The sequence below is a fragment of the Lepeophtheirus salmonis genome, chromosome 3, assembly GCF_016086655.4.
Source record: "Lepeophtheirus salmonis chromosome 3, UVic_Lsal_1.4, whole genome shotgun sequence".
NCBI classification, from domain to species: Eukaryota; Metazoa; Arthropoda; class Copepoda; order Siphonostomatoida; family Caligidae; genus Lepeophtheirus; species Lepeophtheirus salmonis.
This window is the reverse complement of record NC_052133.2, coordinates 48889841-48905410: the sequence shown is the minus strand read 5'-3', so window position 1 is coordinate 48905410 and position 15570 is coordinate 48889841. Positions and strand designations below refer to the sequence as shown.

General features: G+C 33.2%; 2 protein-coding genes across 2 annotated transcripts; one reads left to right on the top strand and one right to left on the bottom strand.

The window, feature by feature from the left end:
• The first annotated feature begins 146 nt into the window (after positions 1-146).
• LOC121115261 (glucose dehydrogenase [FAD, quinone]-like) lies at positions 147-4942 on the top strand. The gene is given in 9 exon segments (XM_040709464.2): positions 147-417; positions 477-685; positions 741-930; positions 992-1257; positions 1259-1411; positions 2612-2771; positions 2824-2981; positions 3864-4041; positions 4486-4942. Coding segments are annotated over 9 exon segments (1827 nt in total). The 5' UTR covers positions 147-269; the 3' UTR covers positions 4851-4942.
• A 3653-nt stretch (positions 4943-8595) lies between these two features.
• Positions 8596-15546, bottom strand: fus (epithelial splicing regulatory protein fusilli). The gene is made up of 9 exons (XM_040709463.2): positions 15078-15546; positions 14645-14999; positions 14492-14581; positions 11982-12147; positions 11490-11665; positions 10759-10853; positions 10485-10700; positions 10145-10423; positions 8596-10084 (listed from the first exon to the last, which is right to left on the bottom strand). Exons 1-9 carry the CDS (start codon positions 15207-15209, stop codon positions 9248-9250), a joined length of 2346 nt encoding a protein of 781 aa, XP_040565397.1. The 5' UTR covers positions 15210-15546; the 3' UTR covers positions 8596-9247.
• Between the last annotated feature and the right edge of the window lie 24 nt (positions 15547-15570).

Genomic DNA, 15570 nt, shown 5'->3' with positions numbered 1-15570 from the left:
ATCGGCATTGTAATATTCGATACATAAGGTGTGTGTCAGGACTGCGAACTAACATGACATTATTTTTGCCTGTAAAAGTGTGGATTTTATTAAAAAGATTATAAATGGAAAAAAAAAAAAACTTCTACAAGGAAATTCAGACTGTATTTCTTAAAAATGAATGTTAATTGAAGGGGCTATCAAGTTGCATTAAATGGTGCTACAATTCGAAATTAATTTTCCAGATAAAAGATTAATCATCTCTCTTACCTGTAAATAGTTGCTATTTTATGATCACCATGATCAGTGTACAACATTTCTTTTGGTATATTTTCAAAAATGTATTTGCTTGGACGATTATATATAATACTCATTTTTCATCCACATTCAACAATGTCGTTACGAGGGATTTAAGCAATACTTATGACTTTATTATAGGTATGCGATTAATTATGTTATATATGTATAATCCATATTTTTGTTCTTGATTTCTTTAGTCGGAGGTGGGACTGCAGGATCAACATTGGCTGGAAGGCTATCTGAGAAAAAGGACCTTAGAATTTTACTCGTGGAATCTGGAGGTGAACAATCCATCAAATTGAAAATTCCATGGTTCCATTCTTTACTCTATGGATCACCTCACTCATGGCATTATCTTAGTGAGGATCAAGAACATAATCAAGCTCTTCTGGGATATGATGGAAAAGTTAGTCTGGTGCATATTTTAGCGAATTAATTAATGTTTATTTTCTATTCCCTAGAAGTCAATTTGGTGGCGTGGGAGAGTTATCGGAGGAACAGGAGCAATCAACACCATGATTTATATGCGAGGAAATAGACATGACTATGATCATTGGGCATTATTGGGCAATAAAGGATGGTCATTTTCGGACGTTCTTCCTTTCTTTAGGAAGCTGGAGAACGTTAAGGGAACAGACCTAGAAAAAGATGGTAACTGAACATGATTTATAGTCCTTTTTGAAATATTATATTTTCTTAACTATATTTTCAGTACAATTTCATGGAACTGAAGGTCCAATGAAAATTGAGTATGGTTCTCAAGTAACCCCTCTCCAAAAAGGATTTCTAAATGCAGGAAAGCTATTAGGATATCCCATCTCCGATCCGAACTCTTACAATCAATTTGGATTTTCAAAAATATTATTTACTATAAAGGATGGACAACGTTGGACCTCTTCCGATGCGTATCTGCATCCAGAGAATCCCAATTTAAAAGTGTCTATTAATTCACATGTATTGAAAATCATTATTAAACATAAAAAAAGCTATGGGAATAGACATGATCAAAAATGGAAAGATACATCGGATTTATGCCAAGAAAGAGGTCATTCTATCTGCTGGAGTCCTAGAATCTCCAAGACTACTGATGCTATCCGGAATTGGTCCTCAAAAGCATCTAGAACGTCACAAGGTATGTATATACATATATAGTACACTAGGCTGAATCCTGAGAGGACTCCATTTTCTGGATCATTATGCTTAAAATAAGAACGTTTACTATTACGACTTTTCATTTGGTTGTAAGCATTTACATTCAGTGACTCACCAATACCTTTTATATAGTAAAAGAACATGGGGTTTGCCTGTAGTGAAATACAAAGTTACTCATATTTCCTTTATTTGTTGACTGATTAATAAAGTTTAAAATTGAGCAAAAACTTAAAATCAAACTAAATTATCATTTTATTTTATACGAGAACTTAATCAGACAAACATTTTTAAATCAAAATTTATTTGTATGTTAGTTATTTAAATTGTAAAAATAACTCTCTGACGAAATTATTTTATAAAATAACGACTATTCAACTTGAACTAAGGAGTTTTTACACGATTTAGAATTTTAATTTAGTTAAGAAATAAATAAAACATGAGCACTTCTATATTTCGTATAAAAATTGGCATATATTTTGTTATAAGCTGTCGATTTTTCTCCTTATCAGTATGTTGAGCGTTGATTGGTTGAATTTGAAGGAGCTCTTGTTGAGCTGTGAACATTTATCAACAATCGTTGTATAGTTATTCCACATTTGGGAAGAATTCCCCACCAACTACCAACTGAGTTTGCGTCAATTTTTTTATGTTCTTTTATGGAGGAAAGGTTACGAGATAATTATGACGATGTGTTCGCTCCATACAATCCTCGTTTAGATGAATCATGCTCTGAAAATACAACTAATTTTTAAGTATAATAAATCTTAAAATGGTGTCTTTATCATTTTATTACAATGATGTATTTTGGGAGATAAATTACTCTAATCACCCTTTGGGTGCGTCGCAAATTACACTTTAAATTGTCAAAGTTGAGTGTTACAATAGAAGAAGAATAAATTGATGTATTATATTTAAAAGGAGCCATATCGAGACCAATATAAGTCTCTTAAATTAAATGAAGGTCCTAAACTATAGCCAAAATTCTTGGGTATCTCAACTTCTCCCACAAATTTGAATACAAAGCCTCTATAACTGGCTCAAATATGTTTATGACATATTGAGCTGTATGTATTATGATGTAAAGCAGTAAATAGGGCTCCCTTTCGTGATTTTTGTGCACGGTTGTTTTTATGTTGACGTGATGCATATACAGACATATAAATCTAATCATTTCATATAGATCAAAGTTAATAAGGATTTACCTGGTGTTGGACAAAATCTACAAGATCACATCGCTAGCTATGGTCTGATCTGGCTCACAAAAACTGGGGCTGCCTACAGTCCCTTTCGATACACACTCAGCATGTCAACCTATATAAATTGGAAGCTTTATAGTAGAGGTAATATGATTTTATTTAATCTTATGTACCTACTTATGTAATTCATTTCCAGGACCCCTATCATCCCCTATTGGAGTTGAAGGGAATGCATTTGTTCATACAAAATATGGGAATAGTTCGTGGCCTGATTTACAAATGACTTTTTTGTCTGTGCATCCAGGATATGATGGAGGGACTTTATATAAGAATTTTCTAGGACTATCAGATGAAGTATGTCAGGATTTTATTGCTCGTATCTATATATAATATATAAACTTGTAAATCGTATGCACTTTGGCTATGTAAAGTAACCGAAACTTAACATGGTAACCTTGACAATTTGAAGAATGTTTTGGATGATACCAGCTTAGCTCTCATGACTTTTTATTTAGATCTGCTGCAGGCTCTTGTTAGTGTAGTGTTGTCTAGGTCTTTATTTATTCGGTCCAGTTCAGTCTTAGGACTGGTCCTTAATCTCAGTCCTTGGAATTTTCCCTTAACAATGTCGATGGTTTTTTAAGCCAAATAAGAAATGTATTCAGATCATTGTACATATCTTGTAAGACATATTTATTACTGATTTTACTTAGTCGTATAATTTATTATATTATAAAACAGAATAATAAAAAGGGGAACCCCTCAATGACGTCATGAGGGATCCATTTTACCTTCTTTAAGAACCAACGAGTGAGGCTGGCTGCGGTTCTCAGTCCTAAATAAGGACTGATACAGTGCTAGCTTTGAGAATAAAGAAATAAGCATAAATCCCACTCTGTATCTAGCAAGGACATATAAATGAATTATTCTGATGTCAATCCTCAAATCTACTCTTAGTCCAACAAGGATTTGCACTAATAACTTCGCAATTAATTCTTACTCTTTGTGTCACTATCGTTCATGAGCACACTGCCACGTAGTTACTTCACACTTAGATGTTCTCTCCTAAAGAATTAAAGTAAAATAATTACAGCATCAGAAAATAAGGAAAACAATTTGTTCAGGTTGTCAACTACAGCAAAACTCGCACACTAAAAAATGCTACGGATTTTCAATCCTAATACTATATATTTTGATAAATTAGTTTACCTTTATTCTTCAATACTTTATTTCCAGATATACTCATCCTATTTTGCGGATACTGCCTTCAAGGAAGGATACACCATTTATCCTATATTAAACCGACCAAAATCTCGAGGTTATGTGGAACTCCAATCCTCTAATCCCTTTGATAGTGTAAAAATTCAGCCCAATTATCTATCAAATAAATCAGATTTACAAACTCTTGTTGAAGGTATTAATTAGACTCGGGGACGGTTTTAATGTGAGAAGGGCATGGGGCAAAGATAAATGAGCGTACTCTTTCCCTTCTGTTCTTTTATAAAATTTGATTTTTTTACAAAAATATTTTACTTATTTAGAATACAAATAGAGTCCTTTTTTAAAATTAAATTAGACCTACTGAACTTCCTAACTTATATTTAAAAAATAATATATTATTCTATTTTTAAAATAACCTTTAACAAAAAGGTGAATTCTTTTTATATTTTGATGGTAATGGTTTTATGGTGTGAATATTTAAAGTTTACAAAATTTATCCAGTACGAGATCCCTGTCAAGAGTGGAGCCTAGAATCAGTGCCTTTCCCCTAAAACCACCCCTGAATACACAACATAACTTATAGTTTGTCTTTATCATGTTGGAATGTTTCATCAATTAATTAATTTACTTGTCCTAGGAATGAAAATAGCTCGTAAAATAGGTGATAGTCCAGCATTCAAAAAGTATGGCTCAAAGTTCTATTCGAAGCCTTTTCCACCTTGTTTGAGCTACAAGTATGAATCAGATCCCTACTGGGAATGTTGGATTCGTCACTTGGCTACAACTGATCACCATCCCGTTGGAACCTGCAAAATGGGGGCCTTACACGATCCTTTAGCTGTGGTTGATAATGAACTAAGAGTCTATGGAATAGAAGGACTTCGAGTTGTGGATGGCTCCATTCTACCTACATTGCCAAGTGGAAACATCAATATCCCAATTACCATGGTGGCCGAAAAAATTAGTCAAGCTATTAAATCAGAGTACAAAAAATTAATTTAGTTTCATAATATAATAAAAGTTTTACTTAATGTTAAATAATATTTCATTTCGAAAGAAATAAAATCCTAATTTCTGGAAAAAAAAACATACAATTTTATTAAAGTAAATTTTAAGCAGACTTGAACCCGTTCACACTTTTTCCATTCATCCGTTCATTCCATAAAAATCTTCGTTGATTCAGTATTTTTTTTTTTTTTCCATTTGTTCATTTATGGACGATTTTGGCCAAATTTAGTTGACTACGAAAAAAAATATATATATATCCTAGAGAGATAATCATTTTGAGGACCCACATAATCATTTTTCTTCGTGATGTATATAATTTTTTTCCCACATCATAGAGCTTGAGAAGTTAGCTATAGAGAAAATCATGATATCCTCAGAGTGCCATTAGTCGATAAAAATGTATTCTTTATCCAATTAAATTTTGGCAAAAATTGATCATGTGGTCTTCATTTCGCCACTCGGTTTAATCTTTGGTCGGACTGTAAAATGTATCCTTGAAGAACAAAGTAGCAACGAAATGAATGTTGTTCAAAGGTTTTTTCCGTTATTCGTTTAATTTTTCCTCTTCAGGTGCTCAAAAATGAATAAAAGTATTATATAGTTTATTGTCCGCAGGGTTATATATATACATTGATTTTTTTCTGGAGGGGGGGGGGAGGGGGGTTGCTTGGATTTAGGTTTTTTTTTTTTTCTAAGAAAATTCCTAAATTATTTGTAAAATCCAACATTTTTACAAAAAAACGTATAAACTTTTGCTATAACGTTTTGGACGACGTTATCTTACTAACAAAAAAAAAATACATTGTATTTGTTGTTAGCTGTCGATGTTAATGCTTCTTTTCTCCTAATCAGTGTTCTGAACGTTGATTGGTTGAATTACAAATAACTCTTATTTTGCTGCGAAAAATTCCCAACAATTATTGAAAAATATCGTCAAACGAGATAAAAAATACAAAATGTGTTTACACCTTGACCTTTATGATTTTTTAAAAACCGATATCGATTTTTTAGGGGTCAAAAACTTCATAGCAGATAATTGGCCGATTTGACTCCCTTCAAGAAGCCATAAGGGCTATGTTAGTACAAATTATGTACACAGGGTAAGGGTTGAAAATTGGGAACACAAGCTGTAATGTACGTACTTTATTGGGAGATGCAGTTAAATAGCTACCAAATGCTAAGTACAGTTGAGTGGGATAAAGAATCCCAAAAAAATTGCTTAATACATACCTGAATACAGCCATTTCAGCTAGTCCATAATTTTTATCATTCCTATAACAAAGCAGTCCCCCTGTCAAGATTTTGATAAGTTATATCCTAGAATTTTTCTTTTCTGAGAATGTTTAAATTGTGGGCTCAACAGTTATGAGTAAATTAAAAAAAGACGGTGTAACAGTCTGAAGCTTGGGGAAGTAACATAGATTTTTACAGCGCCCTCTATTGCTGGATCACCCTAAAAAAAACTAAAAAGACTGCAGTTCTCTCAGTCCGGTTCTAATAAAATTTGTCAGCCGTAGCACAGGTCGTTATTGGTCTTTTATGGAAACTACAACATAACGTGATCGGGCTTGCTAGAATTTTCAATTTGTGTAACGTACAGACTGCTGCACAAGAAAGACAGATTTTGACAAACTGGCAAGTAATCATAGTCTATGACGTAACTATTGCTATAATTTTCAATTTGATATTTGGGCAAGAAAGATAGATTTTGACAAAACACACAACCACTCATCTACTATGACGTCAATTTTAAAAAGCGTGGTGGTAGTCAAACATCAGTTGTATACGTGTTATGGTATAACCTTGTATTTCTATTAACTTTGCAATATCCTGTGATTTGCTGAAGTTTAATCATAATTCAAAACCTCTTTCAATGAGACAAGATACCTGTATGAGATGTGTGACTATAACGTACTATTATACGTTATAGATATCATTCATTATTTTCTTAGTTCTTATATTCTTCAATCCTAGCTAGGGGTGAAGAACATAAAAGATAGCTAGGATTGTAATACTGAAAGACCGATGTAAAGATCGGACCGATTAACAAAAAGACTGAAAAGGAATGGAAAAGACTGATTTGGAAATCCAATCCAACATTACCACCTTCTATGAAAGTAACATACCTATATTTTATATTAAATAATATTATCATTGAGTGATTTGTATTATTTTGCCACAAGAGGACGCCACTCTCTGCCGCTTAGTTTGCAAAACAACGATCATACTCTATTCTATTTTAATGATAGCCGAAATCCGTTTACTACAACAAAGCAGAAGCGGCTGTGTTATCGAATTGCAACACCGTCTCTATTGACAAACAAGTCTCAAAACTGAAGGAAGAAGCCAAACCTGCTCCTTCTGCCAAAGTAGCGCTGAAACTTCAACACACATACTGTATCGTTGCCCTAACGTAACCTAAGTAATAACTGATAATCAACAGGATTACGCCAAAAGTCACATATCGATTTTGATCTAACTTGGTATGAAGATTATATATGGTCGCAGGGGCATCTGCATGATTATCCTTAAAAAAATCCTTGTTTTTTTATACAAAACGGTAATTTTTGAAAAATCCTTTACTGCGAACGCCCATGGGTCACAGAAAGATGCCATTAAATTTTGAGTAGCACAAAACGTTAAAAATAAATAATTGACCATAACTTTGGAATATGTTGATGTTCAGAACTCAAATTGGTATCTTTATGTCAGTTTAATAAAGATGCTTCATATAGAAAAAAATAACATTCATGAAAAATGACCATAGGTGGAGGTTTTTTCTATACCGTGTGTCTATTCTTGTTTATAAATGTTATGAGTTATGACGAGGAGAAATAAGCTACAGAAATGAAATTTGAAGAAAAAAGGCCATATTTTTAGAAGAGGCAAGATTAATAAAAATACAAGTTTATACCATAACGCTTTTCCGACTGATGTTTGACTTCCACCACACTTTTTAATAGTGACGTCCAAGAGTATAACTAATGATTAAAATCCATTCTGGAATAGGTATATTAAAAAAAAAGAAACCGAAAATCAACATGGTAACCCTGACGATTTGTATAATGCTACGAAGGAGAGAAAGAATAATGTTTATGACGTTTAATTAGATCAGCTACAATCAGCTCGAGAACGGAGGAGGGAGAGAAGGAAAAAAAGAAGGACATTTGCTGTAATTACTCCGATGTCGATCCTCAATTCTACTCTGAGTCCAACAAGGACTTACAATTTTAACTCCGCAACAAATCCTCAAGTTAACGGAGCGTATGCTTACACACCAATGTTCAATCATGCGCTGAATATAATTGAATCTATTTAGGAAAGGATGTTCACTACTCAGGAATTAAATAATAATGACAACTGCTAAGGAAAACAAAATTCCTATTGTATATATTATCAATAACAAAAAACGTCAAGCTGAAAATACACCGGTTTTACATCATTGAGTATAAATGTTACCAACAGAGATATATATCGCCTTCCATGGCTGCTGTAACTGTTAGAGTAACGCTGTTATACTATATGACGTCAAAATCTGCCTGTCTTGCCCAGCAATCGGTATTGTGCATGAAATTGAAAATTCTGGCATAATCTTGTATTTATTAACCTTGAGAAAAGAAAATTTTGTGTAATTTTGGTCCAAGCTTTGAATTGAATTTGAAAAAATCCTTCTGACCCAATCTAAACACTACTTAAACCTAATGTTATCAAAAATGAATGTAGAAGGCAGTAGGTATTATTTAATTGTACGTATCTATGTAAGTTAGATTTTTATTTATTCAAATCATGACATTTTATATATTATAATTTATGTAATCTAACAAAATAGAAAACTAGATGATTATTTATTAATTTTTCATTTTTAAAAAATAACAAGGATAACATAATATTATGATCTAAATCTTTTTTTTTTAAATAAAATAATACTAAAATAAAATGTCAAAACAAATTAACAAACTTTAAATATTTAAGGATTGAAATGGGTCAACCTAAAAATTGAGCTTAATGAAAAGGAAGCTGTCCTCAACAATCTAAAAAACTAAAATAATTTTAGTCTAAAGTAATAATCTATATATGATTATGATACAAATTTATGCTAAAGTTAAAAACCGGGGGGATACAAAGAATAAATCAAAAACTGAATTACATAAAATACCTATGAAAAAGTTGCATTGGTATTGATACATTTATGACTATTATTAATACGATTGGAAGGAAATTCTTCATTCTCCATCGGAGTAATAGAAATTACAAACATTCAACTGAGATCCCTACCATTATTATATAATATCGAGTATACTAGTATTAATTATAACAATATCTTTCATCATATTCAACATGATCACAGATTCATACGTAGAGACGTGTAAGTAATATACGTATTTAATTAATTATTGGTTAAACTGAGGTTGAGGGGGGATGTTTGGATTACTTAATCTAGATCCAGAATCACCAATGGGATTTGCATACATAGTCGCATTGGCAGTAATACTTGGAAAGGATACGTTATTTCTTTTATTGGAAGCCGTGGATGGAACTGATGGGGAATTGAAAGCCTGATGAAAGGACCTTTTACCACAGGAACTCACTGAGGGATGTGGGAGTGCCATGCTTTGTTGTGGAGCAGGCATCAATTGTGGATTAAAAGAAAAAATAGGAAAGCGAGGGACTACATTAGGGTTTAAATGTGGATGAGGAAGGATTTGCTGCTGTAGGCCGAGACGGAGTGGAGCTAAATTTGCTTGAAGAGCTGCTGAATTATTCAAGGAATGCTGGGTTGGTTGTTGTGGGGGTTGATGTTGAGGAAGATAGAGAGGATGAATGAGTTGCTGGGGGTTCCATGGGAGTTGAGCACTCTGATAATTTTGAAGTTCAGCAGTGTTTGGGAAAAGTAGGGGATTAGGCTGTGGTGCTACATGAAGAGAGTTGATTAAAGCAGGCGAATCCATTCCGATTTGTGATGCAAAAGGTAAGTTTATCCCTGAGGAGTTGATTCCAGTTTGTAGTAGTCCCAAGTGGTTTGGATGCTTTAAAGGAAGAGAGCTTTGAATAGGTTGTTGATTTGCACCGGTTAAAAAAAAGTTCATGTCCATTCCCGAGCATTGGAATACTTCAATGTATCTCTGCTTTTTGCCAAAGTTCATGAATTTGTGATGCTTAAACAAGGCTGCCTGAGAAGCTGACTGCTCGCTATTCATCTGTATGAATGCTTCACCCGATGGTTGCCCCTAAGAGAAAAAAAAACTGTGAGTACCTTAAAGAAAAAGAAAAGTAGAAATGATTTTTACTTGGGAATTGTAGACCATGTGAATTCCTTGATAAACAATACATTTGCCATGCTCCTCCAAGAATTCCAAAATAGCTTCAACTTGGGCTTCATATGGTAGACCTCTCAATCTAATGCAATCTCTCTTTGTACCAGATGTGATCAACTGTTGGGGAAGGACAGAGAGCTGACCATTCCCTGGTAAGAGAGGCATTTGTTGTCCCTGCAACAAAGGAGCGGGTGTGTTGGACTTTGAATTATTAGAATTGTTGGATTTATTCTCAGCAGATCGATTCAAAACCTAAGCATTAAAGCCAGGCGTACATTAGGAATACAAAAATAAGGAATATTATAATAGGTACCTGTTGAACTTCTGCGGTAGTTGAGCGAAAAAGCTCTATGTATCTAGAACCAATGACTTCCTTATGCTTTTGTAAGGCTTTTTGTGCATCATTCTCGGATTTAAAGAGAACAAAAGCATCTCCGGTGGCCTTTCCGTCATGCTTTCTTACGAATAAGATTCCGTTTTCCTGCTCAAAAACATCACTTGAGACATCCCCTTGTTTGAAAAAGTCGATCTGGTAAAACAATTTGATAGATTACTCAAGAAAAAAACATACAAAAAACATAATTTACCACTTGAATGGACGTTGCATCGTATGGAAGACCTCTCATACGAATTATCACTTGACCGCCGCGCGAAAGGAACTCTTGAGCCTCTGCATTGCTACCTGAAATATGATGTTTGACATTACTAGGATTTGGAAATCGTATAGGAGTGGATGTTTGTGGGATTCTTAGAGTAGAATTCACTTTGTTTCGATTCGTGGATTCTCCCAACATATTTTTGTATGTGTAAAGAAAGAAATGGAATAGAAATGCAGCTCAAAAAAACAAAATCTTAAGACCCAGATTGTGTTTTTTTTTATTTTATTAGCTAGGTTCCTTATCACTTGGAACTTGAAGAATAGAGATAAAAATATACAAGTGTTTCTTTATCATACATGGAAAATACAACACATACGATGGCCGATGGGAGAAATGATAAGGGTATATTTTTATTTTTCATTTTACATTAACACCTGAAGGATAGTCCTTTATAAAAAGCAAATGCATAATATCTTCACACTGTTTGAAATACCCTACAACTAGCAAATATACATACTCGTATATGTGATATATAAAATAACAGTTTCGAGATGAATAGTCAAATTGAAGAAGGGTTAAAGTTCAGATTTAACAAACTAGAAATTGAATATTCTACTGCCCAAAATATTTATCATGCAAGATGAAGAAGGGGGAGAGGAAGCGAAAAACGAGGAAGGTCAATCAAGGCACAAGAACAATATAAATATTATGACACTTACCTCCAGCGACATTTAAAAAGTCATCTCCAGATGCCTTGTAGACCTCAATATATCTTGAGCCTAAATGATGTTTGTGACGCTTGAGAGCCATATCCCTATGATCCTCTGTTTCAAAGAGAAGAAGAGCCTCTCCATTCCGTCTTCCCTGAGAGCTTAAACATAAGGCAACCCCACCTCTATAAATAGATAAATTACAATCAAGGCGTTTGATAATAATCTGATACAATAAATATATAGACAGGAGCGTAGGAAGCGTTTTAATAATGAGGGAGAGGTGCAGATTATTAGAACCCATAGACGCCGTTAGGGATGAATACATGTGTGACATGTCCCTTCATCCATATTTTCTGTAATACCAAAAAGCCCTCATAATCCCAAGAGTTTACTCCAGTGAAAAAATTCCAACTGTGCCACACTTAGAACCCGTGTATTTTAATATTGGAGGGTCTTTATCCCGCTGTTCCTACGCCACTGATAAAAGTATGAACTAACTTTGCGATATTTAGACCGATGAAGAAATCTGCTATATCCTGATCAGATGCCTGCCAAGGAAGACCTCTTGCTCGAACTGAGCAGTTTGGATTTATTTCGTCATGTTTGGATATAATCCCTTGTTCTAGTTGGGATTGTACGACTTCAGGCTCGTGGAATTTATGTCCTATGCGAAATAAGATAGTATTTGAAACGTAGTTTAGAGTGAGTAGGCATTAAGAGTTATGAAAGGGAACAATACAAAATCAAAAATCAAAAGATAAAATAATATTTAAATGAGTTTATAATTATGAATGATTATAAATACATAGTATTAAGTAGCAATCCTCTCGTCCCATCACTGACCAGAAATTAAAATATAAGTAACTCTCACCACCACAATAGTTGATATATTTCTAAAAGAATATAGTTAAAATTATCCACCATAATGTGTGGTTAGACGCATATCCGTATGGTCTCTTTTTTTATTTGGTTTTGTTTCAATCATAGGTAGCTATTATTAGGTTGACTATATATTCAGGGTTATGCCATTGAGTTCTTATACTATTATAGTATACTATGCTATACTTATAGCATAAGAACTCAATGATTATGCGTTTATTTATTGAAAATATAAATATAAATATTATAGGTAAATCAGGAAACATTTAAGCAAGTTCCTGCCAGGAAAACCAAGATTACACAGGCTATAAGTAGCATTATAACACTATGTGCGTACACGTCAATGATTAATCATCATATAATCAATATCACATAATATTCCCATGGAGAGATCTATAAACAAGCTATATCATGTACTTCCTCATAATTATCAATAGAGTTTCCCACATTATCAAACACAAATGTGTATATTGAATAACTACATATTAATCAATGCGAAAGTCTACGATATCCGTAATATTTTGGATTCCTTCCACTTTCAAAAATAGAAAGTTTATCAGCTAATTATTGCATTATTATGAATGTGTGAAACGTATTTTTTTTTCTCTAACGCGTAAAGGTATTCATAAAATGTATAAATGCAACCGTTTGACCGTTTTAAAATCTTCTTCGGAAAATTAGAAATTAACATGATTTGTCTACACGTACGTACAAAACATCAACATGACAATTACATTATAATTAAAAGAGAAAATAATCCAATTATAATTGTACATAATGTTATGTACGTGATTCCCTTAATTCCATTCCTAATTTTTCTAAAATCAAGAACTTCATGTCACATGTTCTTAATTTTGTACCTAATAAAAGACCACATTTCAAACCTAGTAGCGTCGTTTATGGCTAGCTCTCCGGCCAGATATATATGTGCTTATATGCGTACTCTACGTCTGCAATCATGGCTTAACTTTTTATTCAATTAGAATTAATTATACTCTGATAGAGAGTCATTAACGTCTATGTAATTGAGCTCACATCCTACTTTTTAACAGTTATCATTCAAACAAATAGTTAGTGGGAATCTACGCCTAGCTAATTCGTCATCTGTATTTTAGAAACAGATGGCATTGGTAGCCACCTGTGATAATGTACTCATCTCATGATGATTAGGTAGATACTTTGTTTCTTGTGGAAAACAAACAAATGTTTGATATACTTTGTGTGAGTATGGATATATAATAATGTATGTACTATATTGTACATAGATAGATCAGAAAGAAGAATCGCATGGGGGTTGTTTGATTGATAATTAAATAGTGTGTTGATCTATTTAGATGACTAGAATTACTTTGTGGTTGGGATTTGTATTTTTTTTATGCAGATTCTTTGTGACTGTTGGTGGGATGTGGGGGGTGGGGGGGGGATGTAACAACACCAATAACAAAATATATATTATTAAAAAAATAATGAGAAAAAACCACCATAGTCCATAACCCATCACATGTTTGTAACCATTTAATTGAGGATATGAGTGCAGAATCACCAAATAGGATTAGTGCCCCTTTCATAATAAAAAAAAAAGGAAATATAAGATGCCTTCACCTACATTCAATTTCAATTATATATTCAATTAGGAGAAGAGTCCTAAAAATAGAGTTTTCCATCTAGTATACGCAAATTCATACGATTACTGTTTTACAACATAATATGTAATCATGTATGGATAATTCCCCTTATTTTATGAAAATATAATTGAAATCTGCACCTTTCTGAAGAGCAAATTGACTGTCAATTATGAATATATTCTACTGCTTAAAACTATTATTTTTACAATAATATTGAACAATCCAAGTGTTATGCGAAGCAATGCCCATGTAGGAGACCCCAAACTCTGAACCCAGTTTATCTTTTTCCCGTAAAATTTTGCTTACCAATTATATTATTTTTCCTTGGGCCTATTTATTCTATTATCCAAGACCTGGATAACAAAAAAGAAGAGCCTAACTGAATTGATTTATTCTACCCCTATAATTATATCATTTATGAAGATATATTTTTATGGTTCAAAAAAGTATTTAAATATGTATTCGTTTTTTTCTTCAAAATATGATTCCAAATTTCAAACTTACCCTGTTGAAGGAGTCGAATAATGATGTTTCTCATGTCATAGACTTCTCGTATTCCAACATCTTGAGCCTCATTCAACTTGAGTCCAAGATCTATTCAAAAGAGGATATATGAATAAAAAAATACATATCCGATAGCAATACTAAAGTTCTTACGATTTATCATGTCCTCAATGGAATTGACAATCACATTTGGATACATGGATGAGAATTCTTTTCTCAAGTCGTGAAATCTATACATGTACTCTGGAAGGATAATATTTTTTCTCCATGCCTCAGGGAAAATACACTGCCGAATAGGGAGCTGACCATCCGTCAGAAGGGTGAACTTTCCTTCCAACTTGGATGCAACCTCTTTATCAAATTTGTGGATGGCGTCCTTTAGTATATTTCCTTCTATCACTTTTTCATGACTGATACTGCTATAGCAATTATTGATAATATCAGAGAGCAAATTTTCATTAGTGTCAATGCCATCTGGTTTGACAAAGTATTGATGAAGGGATAAGGCCTACATTGAGATGTGAGGTTGTTATTATTATGCCATACCAATATTATAAAGCTCAACGGGTACTATTTTTAAACATACCTCCAATGACGTTATATTTGTAACTAAAAAATTGATACAGACAATTTCAGTCTCATCTGAGCCAAGGGAAAGTCCATTGAGGCCTAGGGTTACGGGATTAACGATAACAATATAATTGTTAGCACTTTCCATCACTTATTATTAATATTTTTGTGGACTAATTTAAGAGACTTAGTTATGGACGACACATAAGAAGGGAATTAACTTTCTACATCCGCCATTTGAGAAGAAATGACAAATACTTGAGTATTCTTTTACTATTATATGTAATGCACCTGATGAATGTATTAGTTACCTACTACCACTAACTGTTCCTGTAGGACGAAACAGGTAGGCACCATGCCACGTCGCTTCCATGACTGACACAGGTAAGAAAAAATGTGTGTACTACTATCATGATTCTCTTTGCTCTTAAAAAACATAGGTAAATGAGGTACATAGAATAACTATTTGTTATAATAATAATATGTTATAGAATTAAGAGAGAATGACT

Excerpts from the sequence above, each read along its gene's own strand:
- fus (XM_040709463.2), bottom strand. The coding sequence starts at position 15,209 with ATGGAAAGTGCTAACAATTATATTGTTATCGTTAATCCCGTAACCCTA. Across the intron at positions 10,424-10,484 it reads CTACCGCAGAAGTTCAACAG|GTTTTGAATCGATCTGCTGA; the intron begins GTACCTATTATA and ends TTTAATGCTTAG. Across the intron at positions 10,085-10,144 it reads ACATGGTCTACAATTCCCAA|GGGCAACCATCGGGTGAAGC; the intron begins GTAAAAATCATT and ends TTTTTCTCTTAG.